A 16,637-nucleotide genomic window follows, 5' to 3' on the forward strand; every position below is an offset into this window, starting at 1 on the left:
GTTGATTGTATGAGTAAACACTCCAATTATTTCTTTTCGACGTATCTTATAGGAGTTCACTAAAAGCATTCGTCAAGACAAAGAAGAAAAAGAAAAAAATGCGAAAAATTATAATAAAATAATCGTTTTATTTATAACTATACTACATAATATAATATTATCATATTGTACACTTATTCTGAAAAAAAATAACAAAATATTTATTTACTCATAAACTAAACAACCACAAGTAAATGTCATTCGACATATTAAGAATTAGGTACATTTACAAAAGTTATGTTGTAAGAAAAAATACAATAACAATACTAATATTATAATAGAGTTTAAATCACACACGCAGCACGCTGCACTCGAACGGCACTAATTACTGTAACGTGTATACAATATAATAAAATAATTAATAATATATAAAATAATAGGATAAACATTCAATGTTGATTAATAAACTAGGTGATTCCTGTAATATTAACATCTGTTCGCTGTCTTAATAAAAATTATTATAATAAGTATTATTTTCTGTTTTAAAATGGCCGAGTGAATCCAACGGGAACATAACAAACCAATGTAACTAACTCGTGCAGCAAAGGCAAAATAGGTAAGAATATTTTTATAATATGAACAACAAAAATGATGTTACAACAATACAGGGTTTTTTCACCCAAATATTTACACATGTCTAGCAAACACTACATTTTTTTTTTTAAATTTTCTTTCTCATTCATAATTTATTTGTACATATTCAGACAGAACTGTCCGGACCTAACGTTACATGAATGATGTGAACAATTTGAACATTTGATGGGTGTTGAAACGACATTTTTTGTATTCCGCGTCGCAAGCCTTTGTGCTCTTCTTCCGGTGTCCCAAGTCCATAGCCTTTCGGAAAATGTCTTTGGCCGGATTGTCACCAAAGTGTTCGTCAGGGCTGCAAAAAAAATATATAAAGAATTTACTTAAATGCACTTGTTTGTATATCACATTCAATGTGAATGTATGTCATCGACTTTTGTTAAGTTGAAAAAATCTAATGAAAACGTTGACTGGTCGATTAGGAAAAACCAAACCAATGAAAATATACAGAGTGATTCATTAAGGATAGGACAATTCATTTTTTCTATTAAGATAATTGCAATTATATAGTTTTTCTTTTTGAAACATTTTTATTTTATTTTACAATATCAACTTTTAAACCTTAAATGGTAACGTTTATATTTAATTACTTTTTAAATCAATTATAGTTTCTAAACATGGTCGAAAACCAGTTTCGGATAATTATTTAAGCTATCAAAGTTAAAAGTTTAGGAAGGGATTTCCAGATGGAGTGTAGTATTATTTTTTCTGCGTGCATCACTCTTCCGCACTCCACCCCAGTTCCTAAATTTTAAACTTTAATAACCTAGGACTTTATTGTGGTTATCGACCAGTAAAAATTTTCAGCAAATTAATCTTTATTTAAAAATTAATTAAAGATTTATTTACGTTAAAATTTAAGTTTTAAATTTTTAAAGCTCTGGAAAAAAAATTTGAATGTTATTTAATATTGTAAAATAACATAAACTAAAAATTCAAAATATTATTCATCGATTATTTTAAGAGAAAATGATTGTCTTATTATTAATATATCGCCTGAATATATATAAAAAAAAATTATTCAATTTCAAAAATTACTGTAATTACCGAAAATAAAGTGTCTTGCATTAAATATTTTATGAGGACGCCATTCTTACCAAATTTTGGATTAATCATATATTCGGTACAGGCTTACTTTGTCAAAATCTTAATTTTAAAATAAAGCTTTAATGTACTTTTATTAATAAAGGAATGAAGAGAGGGTATATTTTTGTTCGCGGTTGCAAAAAAAATTGTTTTAATTAAATTAAAGAGAGGATGTAATCGGACGAGAACCATTGCGTTAACAGGAGACAGAAGGGCATAAGTTTCTGCACATTTTGAAATCTTGGGTTTGAACTTTAAGAAAAAGAGCGGGTGATAAGGAAACACGTGTGATCGGATCTCAGCCAAGCGGTCGTAAAGCCCAGACAAAATCCCACTCTGTGCTTTCCAGTGCGACCGATGGTGTTGGACAAGTAAATAAGTAAGTGTGTGCCGGAAGATACACACTATACTTAGTACATTTAATCTACAATGTAGACGGTAACACGTATGTATATTATTATACAGGTAACATCCGCACGTACAAGCAGAATCGACTGCGGTCAGAGTGGAGAGGAGGGATATGAGAAATGTTAATTGGGCTCTGAATGATAAAATTACCAGACGAACGGCACCTCCAGGACCCGAGATACTCAAACTTTTAGGCGACTATGTTGTAACTATAATATATATTATTATAGTCGGTGTTCTTAATAAAAAATAAATAAGTAAGCGCCACTCCTGTCTCTTCTCTCGCCATTTCCGAGCACGTTCACTTCGACTAGATCCTAATAAACCCCATAAAAATAATCCCAAAATATCTTATTATTATTTACAAAAGTAAGACCAATTTATTCAATGCCATATCTTGACAAAAATATATACCAATGCATCTAAAGGTATTTTTTTATATACATTTTCATTAATGGCAATGCTATTTTAAACCTAATTATTAAAGAATTTTGCCCCAAGCAATATATTATTGTGTTGATAATAATTTTAATCGCGTATTTATTAAGCGGTGAACTTAACATGATTCCAAAACTAGGGACGACCTGAGACAAATGGGGAAATGACGCTAAGAGATTTAACTTTAGGATAGGGAAGTCCGTTTTGATTACCAAGCTTTCAAAATAAGATTTTTTATGTGTGCAGGTGGTAGAGAAATAGAATTTCTACAAGTACAATAGATTAATTGAATTGATTAGTTTATATTTAAGGTTTAATTTAGTTTAATTTGTATTTAGAGCATGGTTTTCTAAAATGTTTAACTGGTCATAAGCCAGTTTTAAATTTAGATACTGTAATATATATAAATACCTAATTTTAGATTTATATCCGTTTAAAATCCAATCAATAATGAACAATTTTAGAAAACCTTACCCTACACATAAATTTAATTAATATAATGTTATTCATTTGTAAAAAATTCCATTTCTCGATTTAAAACAACTTTTATAATTGAATAGTTAAATAAATATTTTTACAAGGGGTATTTTTAATTTAAAAAAAGTTTAATTATGTAAAAAAATATAACTTTTTAATTCATATAGGTAAGGTGGATATTATAATATGATTAGATTAATCACACTAAAATTACTATAATTACGTTAATTTCGTGTTAAAATAAATATCTCATCTTCTAATTGACCATTACACAAACATTGGAAAAGGTTTTAGCGGCCTTAACTCGCCCACCTACGTACGCCACTGGACTTAATAAAGTGTCTATAATTTTGAAGTCTGTAGACTATAATTTTATATCGTTAAAATGTTTAAGGCCTGTCCAATTTAAGGCTTTTAATCTCGCGAAAACAAAGCCAAATTGTGACCCATTTCAGTCCGCCACAGGATTTAATATGTGGTTTTTATTGTTCATTAATCATAATTTAACTATGCCGGTATTTCGACGAGGTGGAAAAATGTTCCAGACAAGATACTATTATGATGGGCATGACAAGAAATTTCGACAGCCACGTCGTACTTTCGCCAGACAAAATGATTTACTGAAGGGAAATAAACACGATTAATTTCTATTCCAAACCTGTATATTGTAATTTTACTGTATATGTATATAAATAATGTATAAAAAAGAGTGTGATGGTCTAGAGGAACTATCATAGCATACCTACTATTACGAAACCGACGATTTTGATTGTCAAACAGCCGAACGAATAGTTTTCGGAAGCGCTTTGATGGTCAATGTTTATTTTTTTTATAAAAAACATTATTTATTAACAATCAAATGTTTACCATCAACGCTGAACCTAAACCAGATGATCCGGAACCATCAACTATAATAGGTATATAACCTTAAGAACTACCAACGGCACCGAAAGCTACCACAGTCAACTTGGGAATGCATTTTATGTGCATCATCCACATATATTTTATACGGTAAAAAAAATATATATTATACATAAAAACATAAATCTGTTGAGCGTCCCAGAATTGTAATTTAACGAACTTTGTACGTATTTCAGATTAATGTGTTCAAACAACATCAGAGTATTAGCCAAATCCAATTTTACGCAAACTAAGCGTAATGTCCAAAGAGAGACAGAAGAAAACGTTTTAGAATTATATGATTCATTTAAAAATAATAAGATGTAAGCTTTTGGCATAATAAAAAATTTTAAAACGTAGGTAGACAAATGTCTGCGGTTTTGAAGGACGCCCAGACCGGTGTCCCCCTATGTCGCAATTGTGGGACTTGTGTCATAAATCTTATCCAAGAAAAACCTAAGAAAACATGAACGTGTTATATTAAATTTGTAAGTACATGTAAATCATTTTCAGTTGATGTTAAAACAAATGAAATAAAACTAATATTATCCTCGCAGCCGTATGTTCAGTATTAGTAACGAAACAAAAAAACAAAGTAATACATTATTGTATGACGTATGTTAATATCGATTTTTTAATTTAAAATTAAATTAATTATTTTCTGCTAACTTTTATTGTCGTCGCAGCTGTACATTGAAAATTATGCTATCGAAACCAAAAAAATACATCATTGTGCAACGTATATTAAATCCCTAAGCTGTGTGAATAAGGAAAACAAAAAAATAACAAAAGACATGATTTATAATATAAAGTTACTACCGATTACTAGTCCTGTCCCAGCTGAGATGTGCAAATATTACACGAAATAATAATTGTAAGATTGTTCTATTTTAATATACTATGAGCCCTACATTTTTTTTAAGGAAAAAAGAAACACAATTAGCTTTTAAAAATTATTGTTTATTAATGGGGTTGATCAAATGTACAGAACAACTATTAGGAAATTATTTTAAAATAGAGGTTGAAATCGATGAAAGCGAGAATGTGTCTTAGTAACAAATACCAATGCCAGATTAAAATTCTTCTCTATTGAACAAATTGTGGAATCTTTAGAACAATTCTTCAGAGCAAGCACTTTTCTCTTAGAGAGTAAAAAACAAAAAAAACAAAATTTTTTTATCTAATTTTTTTTTTTTATTATGATTTTTGTTTAAATAAACATTTCAAACTGTCAAGAATTGTAAACAAATCTAATACGTCAAAAACACAAAAATGGCCATTGTTAAATAAGTGACTTTTCTGGATTTTAATCTGTACTTTTCAGTTATGATAATTTTAACCAGAAATAATACGGATTACTAATTTTATACTACTATTGTTATTATATTTAAACGGTTTTTGCAGACCACACAAAATATACTTAAATTGTCAATCTATTTAATATATTTTATAATAAACGGGTTTTCTCACAATTATAAACACATATTTTGTTGTTTTATGTATTGATTTAAAATGATACTTGATACTTTTTAACATGTACACTTTACAGGTTTGAATGGAAGCGTTTTTAAAAATTATTTTATTACACTTCTTAATATACAGGTCATTCAGTTCCTTTGCTGCAATCACCACTTCTCTTTATCTAACTGTTGACTTAGTTTGCTATTATTCTTTCCCGGAAAGTTAATCCATAATATTAATAATATACGCATTCTTGATAAAACAATAGTATACAAATTCTTATACAGATTTTTTAACAAAACAACAGCTAGATACAGCACTAAACTTTCAATTTTTTTTTAAATAGTACAATTATAAAATTTGTACAAGTAAACACTTTTCAAAATGTACAAATAAAGGTAACATTTGATGACTTTGTGTTTTCAATTTAGTTCTTGCCCTTTTACTGACTTGTATGTGGGCAGCAGCTCTTTCAATATTAAATGTAGGTACTGGCAACCTATATAAAGGTAGAAACAGCTACACATCAAATAATAACCACCGGATAGGGAGGTCATATAACTGGTGATAACACTGCGATGCGGAAGGCAAAGGGAAACCACCGCATCAGCATTTCCTAGTAACAACAATAGTTCTCTCAGGTAAAAATTAAGAGAAAGGCCAGCGACAGAGATACTTTGGAAATAAAATAAGCTAGAATAATTAGTAACCGATTTTACACAGAACTTTAACAGCTTGATTAACATTGCATTCTTCAAACATTTCATCCTAACCAGTATATACAAGATATGCGTTAAAATTATTGTAATCGCCGCATTTAAAATGATAAGACATTTTAGATAAATACATGTGGCTTAAAACAAAGAGACGAACATGTAATGAGGAGCGGTGGGTGGTGAAAATCAAATTTAAGTAGAAGGCAAGAGGACGGAGAAATAATTATATTAGAAAGATATTATCAATATCAGTAAGAACTAAGACTAATACATTATTACTAGGATTTTTTATGCTGTTAATATGCGTATGATTAGAAAAAGAAATTAAGGATGCAAATTCAGATTCAATGGAGAGTTCCATAAAATGTCATCAAAAAAGCCTTGAGCAACAAGTAATAAAGTACAGCATTGCATGAATTCGTCTAAAGTAATAAAATGTTATTTGTACTTTAGGTGTTTATTTTGCATTAAAATAAAATAATATTATAACAATACAATTTGAAGACACACATTGAATAATAACATACTTTATTTGGGGAGTTTTTGGTAAAGTCTAAATTGTTTTATTATAATTATTATTTGATTTGTGAGACAATTGAAGGAAAAAACCGAACTTATGTATTATATATAAAAAAACGTGAAAATGAATATAAAATGTAGTTATTACACTTTTAAATATGGATGCACCTCTGTTGTATGAGAAAAAAAGTAAATAAAAATTAAAAAATAACATTGTATTAGAGAGATAAATATATAAAATGATTGGTTTAACAAAAATGCAAATAAATGTTTATTTTTTTTTTTTTTGGGATAAAAGTGAAACCCTGACCGGAAGCATTTTCTATTTCTCGCGTAGAGTACATAATAGTAATGTCGTGATGCGCTTAAGCACAAACAGAGAATACAAGTAAATTATTATTTTGTAAAAACCGCTGGAAGGCGCTATGAATCCGTTCCATTGTCGGTGTTATTTCATGATTTTTAGTAATAAGAAATAAAAAAAATAGGCAATTACTGTCTATTAGGATAAGATCAAATACTAATATCATGTTTTAACATACTCAATGTTGTACGTACACTGTACATGACATGACCCGTGTTTGTATAATTGTATATTACAAAGTATGAAACCATAATTATTATTATTCAATTTATACACAACGTTGGCGGTTAAGATGGAATGGTGTTAGTTACATAACGTGCAATTTACTCGGACTTTAACAAGTAACTTGTCTAGTTTTTTTTTTTAATGGGCATTTAGAAAGCAGCCGAGCAAAAGTATACTTCCACCTTAACGTCCGGCTCTTCTTGTTGCATGCAAACAAACCGTCACAATCTACCACGTTTCGGTCTTGGCCATAAGAAGCAATACGGACAAAATAACATATACTAACTCGTTGTTTTGAATCTCATAGTTAACATAGTTATTTGTAATCATGGCCGTATTCAGGGGGTGGGGGTCCGGGTTCAACCCCCCTCCCAAAATTTCATCGAAAAATATTTTGTATTACCTTTCATTTATATCTTTTTTAAAACTTTTTTTAAAGTATGTATTTCTGAAAATGATGTAAAAAAAGAAAAACATTTTGGTGTAAGTTTTCTTTTAGCTTTAAAGCCTAAAATAGAAATAGATAATAATAAATACGTGATATTATCGTTACCTTATTGGAAGACGTCAATAATGACTGGGTAATAATGTTTACATTCATATATAGAATCGATTCAACCCTGTATATGAATAAAAGCACGAGTCTTGTCGATAATAAAAATATTATATATATATAAAAATAATAGTCACTATCAGGGTCGGCGACAACGACAGGACACCGTAATCGTTTACTGGAAAGATCTGTTATTTCAACCTGCTAAAATAGTCAAAACAAAAATCCAAATATACCATTGTAAAGTAGAGATTCCAACGAATAAAAGTGCACCTAAAAAACGTAATAGTGACTTGATAACCGAGATAGAAATCGGCCCGTTAAGATACATTCATACATCTGACATTTATGGACTACGCGGTATATGTACCTAAAAAACTGATATGGTTCTATTTAATTAAAATCCCAAATAATATTCACTAGTTTTATCTTAAAATAAACCCCTTCCCCCCAAAAAAATGAGTGCTGGATACGGCCATGTTTGTTATTTATAATGCTTTAAAATAAAGGCCTATTTAACTAAGCAGATACTTCCAATACAGATTTCCATAACCTACAAAATGATTTACAACCTGGCCACTTAATGCGCTGTAAAAGTTAGAAATAATTAAATAAATGTCAAGTACTATAAAAACGCTTTTTCGTGGTTCTAGGTTGATAAATTATTTGCCTTGTAATAATTTCAATAATATCTATTAATATTGGAATATAATTATTTGTCTTTTGATTCTAATAACAATAAAAGTACATTTAAGTCTTACGTTCATTTTAATTGAACAATAAAGAAACTACTTATTCAATATTTTTCATTTATTGGTTTTTTTCTATATTAAATTGAAACTGAGTCTAAGAAACGCCTGTTAACTATAACTTTAAACTTACCTCAACATTTTGAGTATGTTGACTTCGACTTGGTTAAGTAGATTTTTAGGCGTGGCCGCGATTTGGCAAACCATTTTTCTGGCGCACATGCTCTTGTCGAATTTAAGAATTTCGTCAAATTTATAGAAATTGTTCATTGATTCTTCCACATAGGTGTCCATAGTCTGAAAAATAAACCCCATATCAAATAGATATTTTTATTTTTATTTATGTGTACATATTAGTGATGGGAATCCAAAACTCCAGATTTAAAAAAAAACGCTATTTAAGTTACTTGAAAATCTTATAAATATTAAATATTATCACAATATAAAGCTGTGTACTTAAGTAAAATGTTTTGATAACAATTTTTTAAAAAAAAACTCTTAATCACCCGGTATAAAGAAAAACAGTAATTTTTTTGTTTGGAATCCTAACAGACCCGATAAAATAGTGTTAAAATGTAAAACTGTTGTCGATTATAAAACATTTTTTTTAAATCTGTCTATGATTTTTGAACATTTTTATAATTACCAAAAGTTGTCAATTTCATTTTTATAAATATTTTGTAGTAATGAATAATTCAACCGAAGCTATTTTTTTTGTACTACATTTACACAGTCCACAGAACACAATAAGCTACAAATTCTGATTGGATTGGAGAAATCCATTTTTAAAGTATGTGAGACGGAAATAGAAAAAGGACCTCTTGTCGCGAGAATCAAAATCGCAGGAAACATATTACAAAAAATAATAATCAAGCTGCTTGAGGGTACTTTATTTTAACTTTTGGCTAAGCTTCATTCTTCAATTATGGAAAATAAAAAGTAGCAACGTTTCAAAACTTTAAAACTTTTTTTTTCTGAATAACCCCATTTTCCGAAAGATAAATTCAAACAAATATAACTCGACCAATTTTCAAGATAGGCGAAAGATTCCAGTTTCAAGATGTTCAGAACTAAGTGCAGAATTTGTAATAATCGATAACTCGAAATTTGATTTTTGCGACAAGAAGTCCCTTTCCCTTTTCGCCTCGCATATTATAAATTATTATTACTTGTTATTTTTGTTGATTGCACTTTTTATGACATTTAAAATTTTAACGCGATGCCTGCATTGCCGACACAATATTAACTAACACATTGTCAACATATTCTGAGCCTTAGTGTTCACTTGTCATTAAACAAGTATAGTTCAATATAATAAGCTTCAAACACTATTTGTGTTTGCAAATCACATGAATTATACACACAAGAGAATCGTGACATGTCGTGTGGGACACACACGAGAACAAGCAGACACAGACAACACTATGGCCATTGATTAATTTTTTTTCTGTTTTAATTATTGCGACCATTACTGTTCTATTATAATTGTTGTTATTTCAGTTAAGTCATTCTCTTTTCAATAAACATCTGCGCGGCATATGTGTACCTATTATATAAAATAATATTATAATGGAGCCGAATTGTCTGTCAAACGGCTTGTCTCGGTACGGCCAATGTATTAAGACATACTGTGATACTTACTGGCAATTTTTATATGGCAGCAAACTGACAGGCTGGCTCATTAGATTACATACTCAGAAAGCGCGATATCCGATAACGACTTTCGTTTAATAAGTAATACCTGGTACCCACTGAATACCTAATAGCTTCTTATAATATTATAGGAGATAACCCGAGCGAGTGCTGCGAATAATAGAGAAACCAATTTACCAATCCTATTTAAAACCGCCGGAGTCGACCGAGAGCTTACCGATATGTGGGCGTAATCCGATTTAAACCGAATAAAGACTCCGACAAAATATATTATATTTTATTATCACAATATGTGTGCAAAAAGGAAGAATGCAAGAATAAGCAGACATTTATTAATAATAGACACCGATTAGACTGGACCGGAAACTCGTTAGGCCACCGAGAGCAACGACCGTGAGCGTACAACAATAATTTTGGTTTTGATATTAATCACTTAATATCCAATTTGTTACGGCAAAACGGTAGTTTGGTAGGCGTAATTAATATATATCAGTTCGGTGCCGGCAAAGCAGTACAACAAGATTGTATTACAATACCTATTGCGTAACAGCGTCGAGAGAAATCCTAGATCACCTCAAAATACATAATATCACAACATGAAATCGACAAATAAGTATTTAAAAACATTTTTCATCAACGACGGTCTGTTTACAAAACCCTGATCTCTCTCAAGTGTTCCAGATTTGGTATTACATTGTGATGATTATATTTCATAGCACATATTAACAATCTACAAGTCGGTTTTTAGAAATTACCTTAAACTTATCTTAAAATCAAAAAGTTATTGAAAAGATATTTGGAATTATTCAAAAGATTTATTTGATTTAAAACAACTAACCTAACTGATTTTAACTAACAGAAAACGCGAGAAGCCCGTTTGAGGCCCTTCGGGACTTTAGCTTAAACTAGCACTTAAACTAGACTTTAGAAAAAGTGTGTATTCTTGAAATTATAGACATACCGTAAGAAAATCAAAAAACTAAAATATTATAATAATAACAGTTTTGTCCTGAAGAAAGGACGTTCTTTTTTTGTTTTACTTTTTAAAGAGTAGTTTTTTTAAAAGAATGTTTTTAGAGCCTGAAAATTTGACTCATATTTGTAATCGCTAGATCCTTTAACAATATAAAAATATATCAAAAATTAAGATTTTGATCGTTAAAAATTTTAAAACTCGGTAAGAATAAATGTGTTTTAACTTGTAGTGCCTATATTTCTATAAACAATTAATACTTTTTACTGTCTATAAATTCACCTTCAAAGATTTTTTATTCATAATAAATTGATTTTATCTACTAGACTCAAGAGTGAAGGTGGTGCAAATTTCAAATTTAAACCAAAAATATAACAAGCGAATTAAAATAATTATTCCACTACAGGTTGACGTCTCTGAGTTCGTAATTTTAGTCGTGTAAACTTAAATCAGAACACAAGTACCACAGTGAATTTTAATAAGTGAGACCGTTAACATGACATAATGATTTTTAATACATTTATTTGTACTTCTCAATGTATTGATAGTAAATATTACAGTTATATTCTAAGAGTAAGAGTTAAATCCTACGACGGATAGTAGGACCAGAAGGATGAGAGTTTAAATATCCAGGTAAAAAAAAATTAATTTTTAAAAACTATGTAGCATTCTAAAAAAATAATTCCTGTTTTTCAACATAAAAGTTAAAATTTAGATAGATTACGATAGATAATATACATATATATATATATATAACGATAGATTGTATAATCTCAAATTATAACAATAATATATTATTGGTGATATCATAATGCATTAAGAAAAACACTTTCTATATGCAAATCCGACGATAGACTAACACTAACGCGTTAAATCCGAACTACAACGTGCTGTTGTCAAACGATCATTTATCCGGACGAGTTATGTCGGCGCCAACGAAAAATAACTTCCATGTGCTAAACATTTTTTTATAATATAGTCTAAACATATTATATATACATAATACATAATATACCTTTCCACTATATTATAATACACGGAAAGTTACATGCTGGCGCTCCAATATAAACTATTCGAATATTTATGTGTTTCTAGAAAACTATGACTCTTACCACATTAAACAGTATTGTCAAAAATCACGTTAAACTCAACTGAAAAAAAATATATAGACATAATAAAACGTGTTCCTATAATGCAAACACGACGGCCTAATAGCCTGTTAAATAATTGAGAAATCTGTTAGAGTGAAATTCAGATGATTTTGTTTTCCAAAATTACTACAGCTATAGTTATAGATATAGCTATATTAATATAACGTATTAATGTCTAAAAAATATAAGGATAATTAATAATTTTAGCGTCAATGCTCTATTATGAGGTTAACACCGAGAATGAAAATAAAAAATCTATTGTTTATATACATAACGGGTCGGTGCATGCATGTTATAATGCATGCATAATGTTCAGTATTTCTTGAGAGTACATTCAAAGAAAATAATGGCCAGACAAATCCGATACAAATTAACTCGACTCAAAGTGAGCTGCCCACCGTGTAGGTTGCCAAAAGACAGCATAATATTCAATATAGAAATACAAAAGACAATTTTAAATTTTATAATACAAATAAACACTATTAACTCCTTGACATTAACGACTTAGACATAGTTTTATGCCCGTGGAAATATTATTATTTATATACTTAGCATCGATGGTTAAGTCAATGTATAGCAACGTAGAAGAAGCCCCAAAAACGGGCAGTCTAGACTTTTTAAATTATTTTAATCGTTTTAATCCTTTACATTTAAAATAGGCAATGGCCTATTATGGTCATTGCCAGAATAAGTAAGTACACTAGCCTTATTCAATGTGGCACCTAAACGACCGCAACTTCACTAGGTATTCAACTTAAATGTTATAACAGTATATATATGAAATAACCTTTGAGTATGTGCTGTTGTCTAATGTAACCCGTTTGCACCAAACAGTTTTGTTTTGAAATCATACATAATGGTTTTTTAGTTGATTCCACAACATCCAAACTAAACTAACCTTTATCATACTTGATATTTTGTTAGAACCCGTTCGATAGTCGGGGATTGGAATCTAAGTCCACAAAACTACTATTATAATTTGTTTGTTTTACATTTTTTTTTTTAATGAGAAGGTATAATAAAAGTATCAGTCGCAACGGTGAAAGTTCCGACCAGAATATTTTGTTCGTGTGAATATTTCTGACTCATTTTGGCACTATCCCAAAACCAATAAGATTATATTATTATGATCATAAACTCGAGTACTTGTTGGAATGAATCACAACCGTTACCGAATACACCGAGTTAATAATAATTATGATTTATGCATGTTTAACAAAGAGATGTATGTTCAACATTTTTTTTTAAGCTCACCCCACAGAAAATGTACGGTTTTCTAATCAGTATTTAGTCATGAAGCTCCTGGGAATAAATAATTCTACGCTGTATAAATATCAATCAGTTGTAAAATTAACTAACCACCAAACGTTACCGATTGGCGCTTGCGGTTATATAATATATGATGTTCAAACAGGACCTATAGTGAAGCTATTAGTAGTTTTTTTGAACATGGGAAAAATGATTCTATTATTGTTTTCCAGAGATATTGAACACCATGTATTCGGTTTAAGCAGTGCGAGAGATAGCTTAGTTTGCAAAATCCAATTTGGTAAAAATTATACTTGAAATCGCATCATATTACAATATAATAGATTTTTAGAGGATTTCCTATACGGATGAGTATTCATTTTTTTTCTTCAGGCGATGAGTTCTTTCGGTATTATAGTATTATGTATAAGGTCATATATTTTACTTTCCGTTTTTAGTCACGTTTACTCGCAAGCACATTTGTTGATAATATTTAATACCGTATTATGCATTTCAGTATTAAAATTCAGTATAAGTTTATATAACGATTTTGTTTATTTGATATTTTTCGCCTTCTTTAATTTCATATTAGTTTTACCGCATTATAAAATCTAAGAAACCCGTGGGAAAATGAATTATACATACAAATGTAGCCAATATACATAACGAACCAAACAGACAAGTACAAAAAATCATATTAAACTGTTTGGATTAATACAAATTACCAATTATGTGAGCTTTTAAGGACTTATGGGTTTATGTAGTGTTAATTTGGAAGTTGCTTGTATATTTTAGTCAAAATCATTTACTCATCATATTCAAGTAATTTATTTGCAATGCAAACATCTTAATAGTGGAAACCGGTAGTATCCGATTAATTTTTGAATAGGTACATTTTCATAATGTTATTACAAGTATTTAACACTAGTCTACATTGGTACCAAAAAAAAAAAAACATAATCTTTCAAAGTGGCCCATTTGTTTTGTTATTATCATCGATCGAACTTACCGCGTCTGGAATTGATCTCTTCCACAAGCCCAAAAGTCTGCCCGCCGTTTGCACCGGCCTATTGCTACCGGATATCTTCTGCCAATCCTGCGCCAGCTTGTGCATCATCCACATGCCGGCCAATCCCAGAATGCACAGTAGGGCTAACCTCATAAAGTGTATGTGAGCCTTGATGGTGGCCGCCATCACCAACAGCATAAATCCGACAATGGCACTCTTCATTTTCGTCGATTGACTGTTGTCGTAGTAGCTACCTACCGAAAACCGGTCTGCAAAACAAAACAAACACAACGTAAGTCGAAAGTGTGATGCCGTTTACCGACGATTAGCTTAACAAGTTGACTGCCTTTGCATTTTTCAAATTACCTCTTCAACAGTTTTGCGAGTTAAACTTAATACTCGCATCCAATCGGATCCACCACGCTCTAGTCGAGATGAAGAATTGGCAAAAAATGAGTGAGAGTTAAATTGAATTCGCATTAGCCAATATACCATAAGCATCCTGGTGAGACATACATTTAACTCACAAAGCCATTCAGAAATGTTTATTTTTAATTTTTCACGAAATTAAACGGCAAGGTAAGGCAGTCAAACTTGTTAGAAATGAACATACCAAAAATAGCGAATTTTCACCTTTTTTCCACTGGGCTCTTCTCCGACAACCCTGCTCGCTTGTTGTTCTGGGGGCGAGACGCGTTCAACAACGTCTATAGGCCGGACACATACACAACGTGTGCGTCTCTGCGAATTAACGCGAGGTAATTATCGACTGGAGACAGAGTTTTAAGTACAGACTTAGTACAGACACGGTTAAGTGGTTTGCGTTGTCTTCGAGTTGGCCGGCGAACGACGACTGTAATCGAAAAGTTGTGTTTTTTCAACGGGACAGACTCCGCCGACCGGGTCCGCCGGATCCTCCATTGGCGGTGGGGTTTGGGGCCGACTACGCTTCCGGTTTCGCCCTACGTCCGTTGCCTATTATGAAATGACTTTCGCCGGCACGAGCGCATACCGGTCGGCAAGTCCGGTGGTCGTCTGCCGTGTGTGTGTGTGTGTATTTTGTACCAAAACCAAAACCGGTTCTAACCGCGTGTAAACCACAACATACGAAACGCGTACCGTCTGTAAATACAATTATTTAGTTGTACTTACTTTTTTTTTTTACCGCTTTCGGCTTTGCGCGTAGAAAACGGTAAACATTAAGGTAGTCCCGGCCGTCTGGACAGTGTTGCATTGTAGCCGCTATAATATTATGTTATGTATACATCTAACATATACAACAATATACTTACATAGTATTAGGTATAACGTTACCTACCTACACGCACAAGTGCGACGGTCCGTTGCGCAACTGAAATCCATTAGCTTCGTCCGGAAGAGTGTATAGTAGCTGACTTGTCCGTACATAAGGGCCTAACCTCTTCCTGTGTAGATCCAACGGCGAACGGCTCTCTTGAGCACCTGTGAGTTTAGACCTTGAACGGGGCAGTCTGTCCGAAAATCTTATATCAAAATGCATGCCAAACTAGTATTGAGACCGTGAAAGGACTAATGCACGTGGTGGTACTCTTAGAGTAGAAGCAGCAATTGCAGCGCACGATGGATGGATCTCAGTTAGCGATTAATAATAGCAGCTGTAGTTATTACAGGAGAAAAAGAAATATTTGTTATGTTCATTAATTTCATCCAATATAATCAAATATTATTTGGTATAAACCGCAGAGAGTCTAAATGAAAAACCTGAACATTTTCATATGTTTAAACAATGTTGACACCATCGTTGCAACGTCATGTGGTTAGGTCAGAGGTGTATTTTTTAAAGCTGTAAAACGAAAGGTAACCATTAAAATATTATAGTACCCGCATTTGCGTTGTGTAAAAATTCCAAATAGCTTAATAGTATGTTGAACTATAAAAAAAACTGACTATCTCACATAGTCTCGTCATCGACGGACGCTGAGTAGAACAAGTTAATGATGGGCAAAACAATTAATATAGTGTCCTAAATGTAATTTATTATTTTTGTCATTCTGCCATACTCGATTGTAATATTAATCGTTATCCATGCATCAATCGG

The 16,637-nt window shown here is 31.1% G+C and overlaps 1 protein-coding gene across 3 annotated transcripts; it reads right to left on the bottom strand.

The window, feature by feature from the left end:
* Positions 1-108: 108 nt before the first annotated feature.
* Positions 109-15,435, bottom strand: LOC126836471 (uncharacterized). Of its 3 annotated transcripts, none has more exons than XM_050569930.1 (4): positions 15,174-15,435; positions 14,561-14,829; positions 8,660-8,823; positions 109-925 (listed from the first exon to the last, which is right to left on the bottom strand). In XM_050569930.1, the coding sequence occupies exons 2-4, from the start codon at positions 14,780-14,782 to the stop codon at positions 766-768; spliced, it is 546 nt and encodes a 181-aa protein (XP_050425887.1). In that variant the 5' UTR covers positions 14,783-14,829; positions 15,174-15,435; the 3' UTR covers positions 109-765. The 3 variants fall into 3 exon arrangements, with proteins under 3 accessions (XP_050425887.1, XP_050425886.1, XP_050425888.1); XM_050569929.1 differs by having other exon boundaries at positions 15,194-15,434; XM_050569931.1 differs by lacking the exon at positions 15,174-15,435 and adding an exon at positions 14,927-15,119.
* Positions 15,436-16,637: the final 1,202 nt, after the last annotated feature.

Source organism: Adelges cooleyi, unplaced genomic scaffold, assembly GCF_023614345.1.
Source record: "Adelges cooleyi isolate 19-005CV unplaced genomic scaffold, UGA_ACOO_1.1 ACOO_flye_CR_arks_rails_tigmint_CR_PRNA_247, whole genome shotgun sequence".
Taxonomy (NCBI): domain Eukaryota; kingdom Metazoa; phylum Arthropoda; class Insecta; order Hemiptera; family Adelgidae; genus Adelges; species Adelges cooleyi.